At 38.3% G+C, this 17,414-nt stretch overlaps 1 protein-coding gene across 9 annotated transcripts in view; it reads left to right on the top strand.

Annotated features, from left to right (window-relative positions):
- Positions 1-16,959, top strand: part of LOC125451959 (centrosome and spindle pole-associated protein 1-like) — a 179,300-nt gene extending 162,341 nt beyond the window's left edge. For all 9 annotated transcript variants that reach the window (XM_048529772.2, XM_048529765.2, XM_048529764.2 and 6 more), the window contains 7 exons: positions 1,007-1,146; positions 5,441-5,575; positions 9,877-9,908; positions 10,555-10,612; positions 10,701-10,810; positions 11,666-11,789; positions 16,368-16,959. In XM_048529772.2, coding sequence (XP_048385729.1) covers positions 1,007-1,146; positions 5,441-5,575; positions 9,877-9,908; positions 10,555-10,612; positions 10,701-10,810; positions 11,666-11,789; positions 16,368-16,531 — 763 coding nt within the window. In that variant the 3' untranslated portion in view covers positions 16,532-16,959. The remainder of the gene's footprint in view (positions 1-1,006; positions 1,147-5,440; positions 5,576-9,876; positions 9,909-10,554; positions 10,613-10,700; positions 10,811-11,665; positions 11,790-16,367) is intronic.
- The last annotated feature ends 455 nt before the right edge of the window (positions 16,960-17,414 follow it).

The raw sequence follows: 17,414 nt of genomic DNA, 5'->3' as shown, positions 1-17,414 counted from the left end.
AGGCCTGAAACGTCACCTTTTGTGCTCCTGAGATGCTGCTTGGCCTGCTGTGTTCATCCAGCTCCACACTTTGTTATCTTGGATTCTACAGCATCTGCAGTTCCCATTATCACAGGCTTGAAATGGATATCAGTTTCCAGGTGGATGCCAGAGATTGAGACAGAGGTCCAGGAAGGAGAGAGAGGTGTCAGAGATGGCCCAGGTAAACTTAAGGTTGGGATGAAAGGTGTTAGTGGATGAACTGTTCGAACTCCTTGTGGGAACACGAGGCCACGTCGAAACAGTCATCAATGTAACTGAGGAAGAGGTGGGGGACAGGGCGAGTATAGCTTTGGAAGAGATACATGGAACAATCCCTCTTCCACTCTCTCCGTGAGATAGGTGAGAGGAGACAGACAAGTTAAAGAGGTGGGGATGGAGCCAATAAAGGTGAGTGTGGGTGAGGAGGTAGGGAGGAGATAGGTCAGCCCAGGGAGGATGGACAAGTCAAGGGGGCGGGATGAGGTTAGTAGGTAGGAAATGGGGGTGCGGCTTGAGGTGGGAGGAGGGGATAGGTGAGAGGAAGAACAGGTTAGGGAGGCGGAGATGAGCTGGGCTTGTTTTGGGATGCGTTCGGGGGAGGGGAGATTTTGAAGCTTGTGAAATCCACGTTGACACCATGGATAGAAGATTGGCTGGCTGTTTTAAAACGGAGAGTATGCATGAATGGATGTGCTTTACATTCCTTTTTTTGAGGTTATCAGTTAGTTCTGTATTCCAGAACCAGTAATTTTCTGTATAATTTGGTGAACATTTAGTTTTAAAATTTGACTTTGTTGCAAGTAGCTGTCGTTTATTGTAGTAATTAAATGGTGCAGACTTGTCAGAGCAAATATGCTTTGGGAAAGACTATTTTTACTTTGATAGTAATAATAAATGAATCTGTAAATTTAATTGGGGTGAAATATGAAGTGAATACTAAATATGTTTGTGCTAATATTCTTTATTTTCAAATGTTTCTGAAAAGGAAACGAGACAGGAATCATGTTGATGTCTTTGATTTGGCTAGACAACGAATCCAGGCCTTGGTACACAGACCTTCATCTAAAGAGAGAGATTTTGTTAATTTACAAAATATTAGAGATTTCAATGACTTGAAATACAGAGGTAGGCCCAAATGTAATAAACTAGATATCTTGCTAAGTAACAGTTTCAGTTTTGGTTGTGAATATCTTATTTGATTTTAGAGTTTTGGTCCACTATTCATGCTGAATTATTGATATTGAGGAAGTATACCAATATACCAATCAGATATGTAAAGAGGAATGTGAATTTGTAAAGTGTGAGACAGATATAGATGCATGCTAGCAATTTTATGCTAACCTGCCTACTTTCAGTTTAAACTGCTGTACACTACAAATTTCATGGCATGACTCTCATGGGACTGGACAGTAGGCAATGTAGGTATGTAAAATAGCAGTTAATTGAGGATTTAATTCCATATTTAGCTTGCACTGCATCTGCATGGGTTTTTCCAGTTTTGTTTGAGATTGATGGTACTATGAAGTTGATAGGTTGAGCATTTAAAACCAAGCCATCATATCCAAGATAACAAAGTGTGGAGCTGGATGAACACAGCAGGCCAAGCAGCATCTCAGGAGCACAAAAGCTGACGTTTCGGGCCTAGACCCTTCATCAGAGAGCTCTCTGATGAAGGGTCTAGGCCCGAAACGTCAGCTTTTGTGCTCCTGAGATGCTGCTTGGCCTGCTGTGTTCATCCAGCTCCACACTTTGTTATCTTGGATTCTACAGCATCTGCAGTTCCCATTATCACCCATCATATCTATTCTTTGCTCAAGTGGAAAAACCTTTCCTCCCAGGACTTGTTCTGAGAATGGGCTTTCACTGCTTTCAAAATCATTTCCTTTACATCAGGTTTTCTTTCCCTTGATTTGCATTTTCTAGCTGTATGCTTTTAAGGTAGCGTCAGAACAGTTTATGCAATTTTACTTTGGACTCCTGATGAGAATTAAGAGGAACAGATGCAGTCTAGAGGAAAAGGAAAACAGCAGATGGCTTCCATTGAATCACCAGCTATTCATATGAGCATACAAAATGGTAGAGGAGATGGATCATTCAGTAAGATCATGGTTGATCTGCTTGTGTTTTCAATTTATCATTCCTAGCTAGTCCTTGATAATCCTTGATTCCCTTGCTTAACAAGACTCTGTTCACACTTGTCTTAAAACATATTCAATAACCCCATCTCCAGCCCTCTGATAGTATGGACTCAGTGTTTCTAGCCTTAACAGGCTGAATGCTTTGTTTGTTATTCATTTCTCTGTACATCAGTAGTTCCCATTTGCTTTGCTTATTATTGACTTAATGGCCAAAGCGTTAATGCTTAACTAACTTAACCCCTTAAGTTGGCTAAAATATAAAACGACTTGTCTGCCCTTCTCATCCGAATTATTCTGATTCAGATTTTGTACACCGCCCCCCCCCCCAAGCATTGATCTATTGTTCTCAAACTCTGAAATGACCTCTGCATGCAATGGGCATGACCTGCAGAAATGTTGCCATTGTGTATCATTGTTGGTCATTGATGTGGTCCCAGATGATGTTGAGCTTGTTGAGTGTTGTTGGAGCAGCAGCCACCCAGACAGGTGGAAAGAAAGCTGACACACTCCTGACTTGTACTTTGTATTTTGTGGACTGGGTTTGGGGAGTCATGAGTTGAATTACTTGCTGCAGAATTTCCATTTTTTAAAATCTTTTCTGTGTTTACATAATTGGTCAATTTAGTTTCTGGTCAGTCTTCCAGGATGTTGATAGTGAGGGACTCCGCTCGAGACAGTAGCTAAGTTTTCTATTTTTGGAAATGGTCATTGTTCGGCATGATGTTACTTTACACTCATCCATCTGTGCTGAATGATTTGCGGGCTGTGTTCCCTATTGGTACTAACAGCTTCAATATCTGAGAAGTTACAGACGATGTTGAAATTTATGTATCATTGCCACTTCTGATGTTATGATTGAAATGAAGATCATTGAAACATCTTCTTGGGTGTGGGATGCCACCCTGAGCAATACCTGGGACTGAGATAATGGTCTTCTAACAAGGACAGCTATTTTCCTTTGACTTTGATTTTATTATCATGTGTACCAAAATACAGTGAAAAGCTTTGTTTATGAGTGGTACAGGCAGATCACAGCAAGCAGAGGATGTATAGATCAAAAAGACTTTGAGGCATACAGATTATACTCTTTGAAGCTAGAGTCATTCAACAGTCTGATAACAGCCAGAAAGAAGTTTTTTCTGAACCTGCTTGTGTGTGTGTTCAGGCTTCTGTATCTTCTGCCTGACGGAAGAGGTTGTGGGAGGTCATTACCAGAGTGCGATGGGTCTTTGATGATGTTGGCCGTCTTTCTACGGCAGTGGGCCGTGTCAATGGAGTCAGTGAATGGAAAGTTGGCTTCCGTGATGGTCTGGTCTGTGCACAGCACCTCTGTGTACTTTCTTACGGTCCTGAGCAGAGTAGTTGCCATACCAAGCCATTATGCACCTGGACAGTATGCTTTCAGTGGTGCATCTATAGAAGTTGGTGAGGGACTTTAGGAACATGCCAAATTTCCTGAGCCACCTGAGGAAGAGGAGGTGTTGTTATGCCTTCTTGACTGTTGCATTTATGTGGGAAGTCCAGGACAAGTCATCAGTTATTGTCACTCCAAGGAAGTTGATGCTCTTTGCTCTCTCAACTCAATTTGGTTGATGTAGCTGGGGGTGTGTTCTCCTCCTTTCTTTCTGAAGCCAACGATCAGATCTTTAGTTTTGCCAACGTTGAGAAATTGTTTTCATTGCACCACGTCACCAAACCGTCTGTCTCCCTTCTGTATTTTGACTTGTCATTGTTTGATATCTGTCCCACTACAGTGGTGTCATCAGTAAACTTGTAGATGTTGTTCTTGTGCTAGGTATGATTCCAATCAGCACAAAGTTTCCCTTAATTTCCACTAATTTCGGTTCTGCTAGGGTTCCTTTCTACCACACTTGGTCAAATGTTACTTGATGCCGGGGCAGTCATTTCCATCTGCCCTCTTTATTTAGTTTCGTTTGTCCACATTTGTAGCAAGACTGTAAATGAGGTCAGGAGACAAATGGCCCTGGTGGAACTCAAATTGAGCACCTTTGAGCTATAACTTTCACTTGTTGAGTAAGTGCACATGACTGCATTGTTGATGACCTCTTCCATAACTTTGCTAATTAATAGTAGATTGGGGCACTAATTGGTCAGGTTGGATTTGTTCTACTTTTTGTGACTATGATGCTCCATCTTCCATAATTATGCTAAACTTAAGTGAATTATTTTCAGTTTCACAAAAGAGCTCCTAACTGATGCTATTTCTTCCCACCCAGCTTCATTCTCTACATCTAGATTTAGAGCCTCCCTCTCTCCTGTTGGATTTGCTTTGTATTTGCTTAGCAAAAGTGCACCTAAATGCATTTTAGGAAATTTGTTTGTTCTGTATTTTTCATACTAATCTTATAACAGTTTTGGGGTAGTGAAATAATCATTATTGCTTTTTCATCTGTGAGATTTGTTCTTCCGTTTGCTCTGACCAAAGTACATGGGGTCCCCAATCTTACACAAGTCCGACTAATGAATGCGTGTAATTTTAAACATATGGACATTTCCTGTGCTTACCATTCGCCACTTAATATTTTCATGTGAAATGTTCTGACTTGTGTACAAACTGATTTGTGAACAGATTCTTGAATGGGACTCATTTACAACTCGCAGACTGCCTTTACAGCACACATTCAGTAGTGTTATATTTTTTCAGTTCTTTTCAAATCATGTGGCGTCATTTGATCATTCTTCTACCATTATCATTCCTGCTCATAAGTATACCTACTTCTTTAAACAATTTTATCTGCTTTTCTGAGTTTGGGATGTGTAATACTTTAAATAATAGAACCCACTTTGCTGTTTCATTCTTCTTTGTAAGTAATGGACAATGTAGGTGTTGTCAGGAATACTGGCACCAGGATATCTAGATTCTGTTTTATTTCAGCAGACACAGTGATGTGCATCCATATCTGTGGAGAATGTAGTGCGGTCCAAAATTAGTGGCTCCTACACTACTTACCCTGGTAATTAAGATTTGCCTATGTAACTTGATTCATTTTCTCTCCCTGAAGGAGAGTAGTTTTAGTCCATGTTCATTGCTTTTACTGGATTAATAACATTTTTAGTAACATCTAAAATGTGATGTGGGAATTGAAGTGGTAAGTAATTGTCATCATTTAGAGATTTAAAAGGGTATTAAGCAAATCTATTGACTCTGTAACTGAGAGTCTTTAAAGTCAGAATGATTTATTTCTAAATGGAGGATGTGTTTACTGTGTAAATTTGTAACTAAGATGTTCACTTTATAACACTTTTTTGACTATAAACAGATTCAGCAACACGAGCTGAAATAAGACAAGTGTACCCAGATCCGCCAAATGATAGTAATACATTGGAGATTCAACAGGAGGCATTATTAAGAGAACAGAAAAAAAAACTAGACACAATGAAGAGGAAAGAAACAGGTCAGTATGATACAATATTAACCAGTAATAGTACTATTTACTTTACAATGAGCTAAGCATAATATTTATGAAATTCAAAATTGCTTGTTTTATTTAAGAAAAAAGCACGTTATTTACAAATTAATTTTGATTAAAATAGTTGCACTTGGTGGATTTTGTGGTTAGGTTTTTTTGGCATAATTAGTTATTGTGTCAGAAGCTGCTGGAAGAAGAACAGCATGTTCATTGTACAAAAGCCAAATGCCCCATATGCTGGAATTCTGAAATAAAAACAGTAGCTATAAGAGAAAATGTTGATGTTTCAGATTGATGACCTTTCATCAATATCAAGTTCATTCCAGGGACAAGAGCAGAATTAGCTTATTAATTCAGTCAAAGATTCAGGGAATACTCTACCACCTGAGACATGTAAATAGGCTATCTGATAGTCATAAAATATGGTGACGAAGAGCATAGAAAATCTCCCCAATAACCTGGCCTCAAATCAAAATGGTTAAAAACAAGATTGCCTGGTTATTATATAATTATTGTTTATGGGACTGTGCTGCATGCAAGTTAGTTCCTTTGCTTTCCATATTACCAGTGCACCTGTCAGGTCACTAATATACCAGGATACCAATGCTGACCCCTGAGGAACTGCACTATACTTTTTACTCTATGGCTGTGTCTTAACTGACAAATCTGTTATGATCAAATGTCTTTTGAAAAGTAGACCGCATCAACAGTGTCACTTTTGTAACTTCTTTTAACTTGCTAAAATATTCAAATACGTTAATTAAACAAAATTAGCCCATAGCAAGTCTAAGATAACAAAGGGTCTGGGCCCGAAACGTTAGCTTTTGTGCTCCAGAGATGCTGCTTGGCCTGCTGTGTTCATCCAGCTTCACACTTTGTTATGTTGGATTCTCCAGCATCTGCAGTTCCCATTATCTCTGATCCCATAGCAAGTCTGTTGCTTTACTTAGTTAATCCGCATTTGTCCATGTGATGATATGTTTTGTCCCAATGTATAGTTTATAAAAGCTTTCTCATCACTTGAACTTAAACTAAGTGGTTTATAACTGCAGTTCTTATCCTTCTACCATTTTTTGAACAAACATGCATGGCAGTATTCGAGGAAGATTGGAACATAATGGTCAGTGCCTCTGAAATTTCCATTGTTGCTTCTTTCAGTATCGTTGACTGTATCTCATTCAGCACAGCCAGAAAGTACAGGCAGCCTCTCAAATGCCACCACGTCTTCAATTTTTAGCCTTGCCAGTGCCTCTTTTACTTCCGTTATGACTTGGACAGCATCTTCTTCCTTGGTAAAGGCAGGTGCAGAATACCCATTTAGTCCCTTGCGTGCATCCCTTGCTTAAATCCTCTTTTAGGTTCTTAATCAGCCCCGCTCCTCTTGCCATCTTTTAACTACATATAAACCTATGGCAGGGTTTTGGATTCTCTTCTCTGTTAGCAGCTAGTCTCTTTATACTGTCTCTTTGTTTTGCAATTGTTTCTTTTCTTTTCTGAATTTAATATTTTACTGGTTCTCAATTATATTGATTACTTGACATATGTCATATCTACCCTTTCTCAACTTCATTCACACGCTTTCATTTGTCATCCAGGGACTACTCGCAAATTGTTTCTCCTTTATAAACAGCTTATTCCTAGTTCTTTTATAATTTCTGCTAACTTTGATTCCATCTTACCTTAGCCAGATTCATTCTTGCTACATTTAAGTTAACCTTCTACCAAATATCCTTTTATTAAAGCTCTGGATTACTTCTTGTCGTTTTACTTAGCAAATCTAAACTTTATGATTGCTGTTGCCTGAATGTTCCTTCATTGACATTCAATCTGTTTGACCCACTGCATTCACAGAGCCAGGTCCAGTCTTCCTCCTTTCCTCAGTGGATTGGTAACACAGTGCTGTGGAAAATTCTCCAGAAATGCTTGCTGCTTCTGCCACTTTTATGGTGATCAATCTATATCAAAATAATTAAAATTTCCCCATTATAACAATTTTAAAATGTTTTCATCTTCATAATTTCTTTCCAATCCATCTATACTATGCACTATTGTGGAACAATCTGTTAATGATGGGCACCTTCATGTTTCCAAGCTGTCTGTTCTTATTTGCAACTATTTTCAGTAAAATGAATCGGGCTTATGTTTACTTGCCTCATTTGTCGTTGCATTGTCATATGCTCAGTCTTCTTTTTTGCACCAATTCCATGGAGAGAACAAATGAATATACAGAAAAAACACACAGGAAAACACCTACTGGTCCGGACAGTCTGTCCATAAGTTATGGTACTTTATTCAGTTGTACATTTCCCTACCAGCCTGGAACCATTCATTTGCCTGGTAGACATTACAAAACAGATTAAAAGACCTCTGAATCAAGAGGAGATCACGTAGTTTATTATTTCCAGAATGACATATCCATGTACCTTTTTGTGCTCTCCGCTTCACTAGAAATAGGTTTGGTTTTTATTTGACTTCACCACCCAATCCAGCAACTGTTTTAGGCCCACTACTCACTTGGGAGGAAAGAAACAACTACCTAACAACGTAGTTCTACACTTACATGCTGCTGGTCCTACTCCCAAACCTTTGCAGTTTAAATAATTGATCTATGTAAATTGTCTCTTGCTTTTATTATATACATTTTAACTGAACCTCCTGATCTGAGGTACAGCATTGCTTTAATAATCACTCTGACAACCTGTTACACCTGAGTGCCACCACAAGAACATTTACAATCTTGGTAAAATCCTAATTTAATTTCAAACTGATTAAAAATAACAGCTAGAATATTCTGAGAATCTGCAGCAAGTTGAGCAGCATCAGGAGAGAAAAACATAGGAGAGGAAAACGTTTTAGGTCAAAGGTCTTTGGCAGATCTTCAAAACATAATGTCATATTTCACTGATCTGTTGTGTTTCTCCAGCATTTTCTGATTTTCATCCTCAATAGATACTTACTTTTAAAAAAGAACTGATTAAGAATGCTAAATTACTTACTGTATATATTTTGAGAGTTTAAACCCTGCACAAAGTGCTCTGTCAAGATGTTCTTTAAGCAGTAACAAACAGAGGCAAGAAACTGACCTATCTAGAAGCCACCAAACAAGTTTGTATATATTGGAGATACATTGCCTTATAGAGTCATAGAGATGTACAGCATGAAAATAGACCCTTCGGTCCAACTCGTCCATGCCGACCAGATAATTTTACATAAATCCAGTCCCATTTACCAGCATTTGGCCCATATCCCTCTAACCCCTTCCTTTTAATATACCAATCCAGATGCTTCTTGAATGTTGTAATTATACCAGCCTCTACCACTTCCTCTGGAAGTTCATTCCATACATGCACTACCTTCTGTGTGAAAACGTTGCCCCTTCGGTCCCTTGTAAATCTTTTCCCTCTCATCTTAAACCTATGCCTTCTAGTTTTGGACTCCCCCACTCTGGGGAAATGACTTTGTCTGTTTCCCCTTTCCATGTCCGCCATGATTTTATAAACTTCTGTAAGATCACCCCTCCAGCTCTGACCCTACAAGGAAAAGGACCCTAATGTATTCAGCCTCACCCTATGGCTCAAACCATCGAACCTTGGCAACATCCTTGTATATCTTTCCAGAACCCTTTCAAATTTCAAAACATCTTTCCTGTAGCAGGGAGACCAGACCTGCACACAGTATTCCAAAAGTGGCCTAACCAATGTCCTGTACAGCTGCAACATGACCCCCTCCCCCAACTCCTATACTAAATACACTGACCAATAAAGCCAAGCGTACCAAACGCCGCCTTCACAATCCTGCGACTCTACTTTCCAGGAACAAGAGCCTGTACTCTAAGGTCTCTTTGTTCAGCAGCTCTTCCCAGGATTTTACCACTAAGTGTATAAATCCTGCGCTGATTTGCCTTTCCAAATTGCAGCACCTCACCATTTATCTAAGTTAAACTCGATCTGTCACTTCTTGGTCCATTAGCCCATCTGATCAAGATCCCATTGTACTCTTAAGATTGAGCTTGGACATCAATATATGTGGAAATTGAATTTATTTCAAAGAAAAAGGTATTTTGCTAGGGGACTAGCACTGGTTAGTAACTGAGTGTTTAGTTTTTCCAAATGGGGCTGTGGCAGTGGTGACTTGGACTTCTTTGTATTCTGGACATTCTGTTAATTTTTAAAATTGGAAAGGACAATTCTGTAATGATCTTTGCATATTAATGCCCCAATAGTTTATATTTTTTAACCAAATGTTGTGAAATTTTAATTTTTTTTTCTCTTTCTATGCTTTACTAGTTGCTCGTATGAATCCACACGATATTGGGCCGGTAAGGAAAATCTTGCTGTAAACAAATTTGCACCTGTAGTTCTATTCAAAAGGATTTGAGAACTCTAAAGACTGATGATAAGTGGATAACAGCAATATTTTCAATATAAACAAATACCACCTACTCCTCTTTATTTGTGGTTGTTCAGTTCAAATCTTCTGTTCATTCACATTGAATTAACTTTTTATTTTCTAGCAAAAATGGTTCTAAATTAATATGTGTATTGAAATGTTTCTAAATTTTTTTGCTTTAAAAGATTATAAAATTAAATATTAATCAGTTAACCTGTCCCACACTCATAATGGTTCAGCATCTTAATGCTATCCAATTATTTCACCCAAATAAACTGAATTCACTTGCACTTTCAATTTCAGGTGCCTCACAGGAGGTTGAAAGAAGACTTCTTTTTGTCCTTTCCAAATAAAATTGTACATTTGCATATGGTATATGCAGTTACAATTTTATCTCCAGATGTGAAAGAAAATTTATTGCCATTTTCTTTTATTATTTTTGAAAATTGCATTGAGAGATTCAGTACGCTGATGTGAACAAAGAATATTTTTCGTTCTGTTGCACTTGCACATGTAATGTTTCCTGCCATATTTGAGTTTCCTATATTAGTTATGTGGAAATTTCTCCCACAAAGGATTCACATGATGATTTGGTGAAGAACTCATTGCTTGAATCCGAAAGTGCCTTTTTAGGTTAGTGCTATATTCATAATCTCTGAAATTCTTGCGAAGGTGCATTTTCAGAGTCCATGTTAAAGTTATTCAAACCTCTGTTGAACAGGAAGCCATGGAGAAACTTTCCCTTTTCCAGTGGGTGTTGGGACAACAACATCTGAACTACCTCCACGAGAGAGACGTCGCCAAAATAATAGTAGATTAGACCTTGATTCTGTATGTTGCCTGTTTTATTATTGCCTTGTTTTACTTTATTCCTCTTCTTTAACAGAAGTTTGAATTGAACCCATTGTGCATTGCAGCAATGTTTGCAAGTGTTCGATAATCTATCTCGAGCAGATTCATTGTTCAGTATGGTATAATTTTGCAAAAAAAAATCTTATTTATAACAAACATATTATCATTAATTTATTTTTGAAATGTATGTGTAATTTAAAGTATTATCATTTCGATGATATGCATCTCAAATAAGTCTATTTCTGTTATTTTTTGTAGACAATATTCCTATGTATTCACTCAAATTTGCACTCTTGTTAAGACGTATATCACATGAGAGAGATGAGGCAATTATTCTTGGCTTGCTAGAAGTTAAGTCAGCATCAGGACACAGTTGCTTGGGCATTGAAGTTGTGTAGCCCATTGATAGGTTTTACTATAAATCATCAACTGACAAATGATAGCGAGATTGGGGACAATTTAAATGCAAAATCATAAGAATATTTACTTTATAGATACTGTGGGGAAAAATTTGAATGGTAGTTACTTTTTGTTGTTTTAGCAAATTTCTGCTAAGTTACAAATTAGACGTTTCATTTAGTTGCAAAAGAATTGAATATTGACACAAATTAATTCCTAATTACTAATTGTGATCTTGTTTAGAAATTAACTTTAAGGTTTGATAATTGCACTTTGTAGAGTGCATATTGTATTTGAAATCTGTGTACTTTAGCTTTGTGGGCTTTGAGAATTATTTTCATCTTTGTGGCAATTGATAAGCAGTTTAATATTTTTCAGTATGTACATATGCTACTTGATAACAAAATCTAATCATTTTTTCTTTAATTGATGAAGGTCATACAACCAGTACCACAACCAGATACCATCTCTGTACGTTCTGCATCCAGTTTTAATGTAGATCAAGTAAGAGCCAGGAATGAACAGCGTATGAAACGTTTGGATGATATTCAGCGTTCAGGTATACTATTTCTCTATTTTAAATAAAATGAAATCTTACTTAATGTTTTCTCTCAAAATTAAATAAAATCAGGAATTAAAAAGCATTTAGCCATTTGGACACTGCTAGGTTTTCATGAGAACTCAACTGATTAAACTTGTGTTCTTTAAGGGAAGAAAATCTGATATCGTTACCTATTCTAGCGAAGTGAGAGCCCAGATTCCACAGCCATTGGAAATGGGCTAGCAAGCCACAAAATTCAGCAATAAAAGTGTTTGGGCCACCAGCATTGTAAAGGCACATTAAATGTACTCAATCCCGCACAGCGCTCCTCAATAATGTCTGGGGATTTACGCCAATATTGGGAGGTATCCACAGATAAGTTGACATATAGAACATAGAACAGTACAGCACAGAACAGGCCCTTCAGCCCACGATGTTGTGCCGACCATTGATCCTCATGTATGCACCCTCAAATTTCTGTGACCATATGCATGTCCAGCAGTCTCTTAAATGTCCCCAATGACCTTGCTTCCACAACTGCTGCTGGCAATGCATTCCATGCTCTCGCAACTCTGTGTAAAGAACCCGCCTCTGACATCCCCTCTATACTTTCCTCCAACCAGCTTAAAATTATGACCCCTCGTGTTAGCCTTTTCTGCCCTGGGAAATAGTCTCTGGCTATCAACTCTATCTATGCCTCTCGTTATCTTGTATACCTCAATTAGGTCCCCTCTCTTCCTCCTTTTCTCCAATGAAAAGAGTCCGAGCTCAGTCAACCTCTCTTCATAAGATAAGCCCTCCAGTCCAGGCAGCATCCTGGTAAACCTCCTCTGAACCCTCTCCAAAGCATCCACATCTTTCCTATAATAGGACGACCAGAACTGGACGCAGTATTTCAGGTGCGGTCTAACCAAAGTTTTATAGAGCTGCAACAAGATCTCACGACTCTTAAACTCAATCCCCCTGCTAATGAAAGCCAAAACACCATATGCTTTCTTAACAACCCTGTCCACTTGGGTGGCCATTTTAAGGGATCTATGTATCTGCACACCAAGATCCCTCTGTTCCTCCACACTGCCAAGAATCCTATCCTTAATCCTGTACTCAGCTTTCAAATTCAACCTTCCAAAATGCATCACCTCGCATTTATCCAGGTTGAATTCCATCTGCCACCTCTCTGCCCATCTCTGCATCCTGTCAATGTCCCGCTGCAGCCTAACTCTACATAATTAGAAACTATAGTCATATATTTCAGCCAGTGTCCCAGATTGCTCCATTAGCATCCCGTGATTGTACAGTTGTGTTGCCAAATCTACCAGAAGTTACAGAATAGTGATTATATGGGAGGGAGTAATTGGCTATCCGGTCTTCAGTGTTGTCTCTGGACCTTACCAATCTCATGGCATGTTGTTAAACATGAGCAAGCAAACAATGTACTGATGATGACTTACACTTTTCCTCAGCTGATGCATTAGCCTATCCCTATGTTAAAATGAACTTTTTTGGAAACAATGGTTACAAGGGCATAAAATGTACTTTGAGTAGGGAATTTCAATGTCTGTCACCTAGATAAAATACAGAAGAACTGTGGATGCTGCAAATCAGAAAGTGCTGGAAAAGCTCAGCAGGTCTGTCAACATCTGTGCAGAGAAATCAGTTAACATTTCACATCCAGTACCACTCCTCAAATTCAACAACTTCTGTTTTTGTGTCTGTCACCCAAAGACTAGTACACCTAAATTAGTATTGCTACTGACCCAGCAAGTTGAGTCCCGAAGGACATAAATCCCAGACTGAAATCCCACCGTGTAATGAGAGAACCGAAACAAGGGACTTAACATACTTGTGCAAAATGGCAAGAATAGTCTGCTAGGTAAAATGCACAGTACTTGTGGAGACAAAGTCCTGTCTTCACAATGAAGTCATCCCCTTCAAGTTGTGTGGCATCACAATGATAGTGAATGGAATAGATTCAGAGCAGATCTAATAGTTTGAAGCTGGATAACACAATTTGGTTAGTGCTGTTCGTCACCTTTAGTAATTTTCACAGTGTTGGATCTATATTAATTTATACTTGAACAGTAACATTTTGAGGTTTTTTTTGATGTGGTTGAGAGGTCAGTAAACTTGAATTAAACTTTCATTGGTTCTTACTAATTTAGGGCATGTATAATTTTAAACAGTCATGAGCATTGGCTTTTAATTGTCAGAATTTAAGTGCAAGTCTCTTTAAAGCACATTGTAAAAATTCACAACAGCTCTGTTTATCAAGTTAAATTACCACAGTACATATATGCACTAAACTATGGGTTAAGTATCAAAAATGGGTGAATGGATTGATAATTTAAAACTGGGAGTCTACTGATGATGTATGTTGATGTTTAATTCATTTTAAAGGGAAAAGAAATCGTTTTGCTCAATTGAACAATAGTATCCTTACTTCTCTTGTTCGTTTTTAGCATGTTCTTTTTACCAGTAAGCTGATGTAATGACACCTAACTGAAGTATATTAAGGAACCAACTGTTGAAGGAATTCCATAGAAAACAAAGACCTGACAAAAGCTCGCTGGGCTCTGTCAGCTCTGTTTCTCTCTGTATAAATATTGCCAAACTTGCTGAGTTTCTCCAGTGCTTTGTTTTTGATCCAAACAAAGCAATTTGTTATGAACATTCAAGGTGCCTGATGTCGTTCCTTCTCCCCCAATCTGGGGAGAGAGTGAGTTCATTGCTCAGATTGATAAATAAGCAACAGAGATGGGAGAATTTAAAAATGAGATGTTTTAAGCAAGTGACTGTTGGGAAGATAGGAGCAAGGTCAAAGGGTGGGGTGCATCTGTCAAAGGATTGATGGTGCAGGATCAAATGAGGTGGTAATAAGATGGATAAAGTCACTACCATTTTCCAGAGGATGTATGAATGGCAAAATGATGAATAGTGGCTATCCAAAGGCAACAGTAGAACATGTTGAAACTAAAACACGTTGTTTAATGGCACTTCCTATAAGCTGAATGTGATTGATGCCAGAGTGATGTGTCTGGGACATAGAGGCAGTTATATATACTTCTACAGTCTAAGAGTTTAGAAACAGTTTAAGCATTGTAGATGTGGTATTTATCCTTCGGGACCAGACATATAGTATCCAGTGTTGCCATTATTCCAGAAAATTAGAAATATTAAATACTGTCCCGGTCTACAGGCAGGGCTTCTGGCAAGGTTTTCAGTACAGGCTACTCAGAATAGTTCCAGGGTCACAGTTAATTGGAGAAGACAAATCGTAATAGAGACCGCCTCCGTGCAGAAAAGAATTAAGTTGTGCAATGACTTGGGTCACTGGTTCGGTATTCAGGAAAAAGTTCTAGGAGTTGGTAAGGAGTCAGTTGTTGCAGGGGGCCAGTTAGTTACATTGGCTGGATGGCAGGCTTGCGATGCAGAGTGATGCCAACAGCTCACTGGCAAAAGTTAGCATGAAGTCTCTCCTTCTCAGCCTTTTCCCCTTGCCTGAGGTATGGTGAACCTCAGGCTGAACACCACCAATTGTTTCTGCCTCTCTCAAATGAAAATGTAGTGCTATGGTCCTGTGGGACTGTGGTGACTTTGCCAAATCTAACTATGGATCAAAAACTTTTGGGTGCAATGCGGTCTGGTAGAAACCACGTGCTGTTGTTAGTTTGGTTTGCAACAGTGAAAATGAAGGAATCCCATAAACAATAATTGCTTAGTGCAACTGAATAGGATTAGACCTTGGGCTGAACTCAAGCTTTTTCCACTGGTACTGCCCTTAGGTTTATTTCCTATGTGTAAGTGCTGTTTCCAGATTCTAGGGAATGTAGTCTCAGGAAATGAAGGTGAACTTCCCTAATATGACCAGTATTGAGGAGGTCTATGATGGAGCAGCTCTTGAGAGAGTTCAAAGTCAGGTCCTTGAAAGCAAAAATTTGTACTGTCTTTATGAAATGTTAGCATGATTTGGTGACCCACAATGTCACTAATGTCTAGGGAGGGTTGCTGAGAAATCTGTCCTGATCACATTTGCTGTTTGCATTTTCTCTTGGGGGAAGTAGGTCAGTGTGATCCCAAGATCTCTTGTTTAGGCATCAGTTCCCAGGACCACACCATTAAGTGTATAAGTTAAGTCCAGCCCTGATTTGCCTTTGCAAAATTTCTCTAAATTAAACTCCATCTGCCACTCTGTACTCAGATAATCTTCTTCATTGTTCACTGTACCACCAATTTTGGTTGTTAGAAAATGTCATGTATTTGCCTAGATTAACCTTTTGATTGCAAGAAACTAATTATGTTTTGACAAAAGAACAAGCTGAATTGTTTATCATAATAAAACAGACACCAAGATCAATACATTTAGCCATATCATCACTCTGGTACAAATTTTGAAACTTATGATCCCCTAACCTTGGTAATAACATTGGATATATGGTTGGAAGGAATAAATCTTGTATCGTGGTACCATTCTTTAATTTCATCCCTGGCCTTTTCCTTCAGGAACAATTAATTATAATTCTCACGAATTAAATTCCTAAATTTGTGGAAAAGATTTAATTGTGATGTATGACATTGACTTTTAGTTTTCACTGCCAGGTAATGACCTCACAATGGAAAATGTTGATATTCTAAACCAGTTCCTTTCAAGAGATCAGGAAAGACCAAGCTCTGATGAAACGGTGGCAACAGAGGCCTGGCTGCGACCAGGGACATCAGAAACACTAAAAAGGTTTATGGCTGATCGTACGCAATTTTACTGAGGATCTTCAGCTAACTGAGCATTTAGTTGGAAGCAAGGTAATTCCACAGCCTGTGACCAAATTGGTAGAACTAATAAAAGATTATTTGTGCCTTCACTAGGAAAAATGTTTATTACAAATACTTGATGCACTTTGTCATTTAGATACTTCAATTCAGGATGTTGTCTGTAAACCAGCATGTGGCCTTGAATAAATAAAATGCAAAAAAACCTATAAATTAGTTTGGATCTTTTGTTTAATACTTGTGTGATATTATTTATCACATTAATCACTTTTTCAAAGTAATACTGGAAAAAGTTGAAACAAAATTTGCATTTTGGTTGCTAGATCTAGCACTAATCAGTGCTGACAGGCTGAATGTATTATTTATGTATAATTGTTATTCACATGCAAATTTATTGATTGTTGGCTACCAGATTTGTATACAGTTGTGCAAAATATAATAAAGTTGTGTTTTTAGCTATGTATCTTGAGTATTTTTAAATGTAAAAGTAAAAATGGCATTTGCCCCCAGAAAGAGACAATTGTACATTTTAAGACTTTCACTAAACTAGGGCACCTACAATTCAAACCAAGGGAAAGGTAATACCTTCAGCAGATTTGGCACAAATTATGTCAGCTGGAAGTATAAGTTCCAAGTTCCTTCTGGCTTTATAGCAAGCTTATTTTATTGTGTACCAGCTTTATGACCATTGAGCAATCTTGCGATTAATGTCACAAAACTGCTCCTGACTGGGTATGAACAGCACAGCATGTGTGAAATTAGAGAGAAACGCATGGAAACCTAGGCAGAAGCCTCAGGATTGCACATCAGTTTCTCAGATGCCCCGATTTATCTACAGCTAAAACTCAAAGTCTTATTCATAAACCATGAACCAGATTT

This window comes from Stegostoma tigrinum, chromosome 5 (assembly GCF_030684315.1).
Source record: "Stegostoma tigrinum isolate sSteTig4 chromosome 5, sSteTig4.hap1, whole genome shotgun sequence".
NCBI lineage: Eukaryota > Metazoa > Chordata > Chondrichthyes > Orectolobiformes > Stegostomatidae > Stegostoma > Stegostoma tigrinum.
This window is presented reverse-complemented; position numbering and strand designations above follow the sequence as displayed.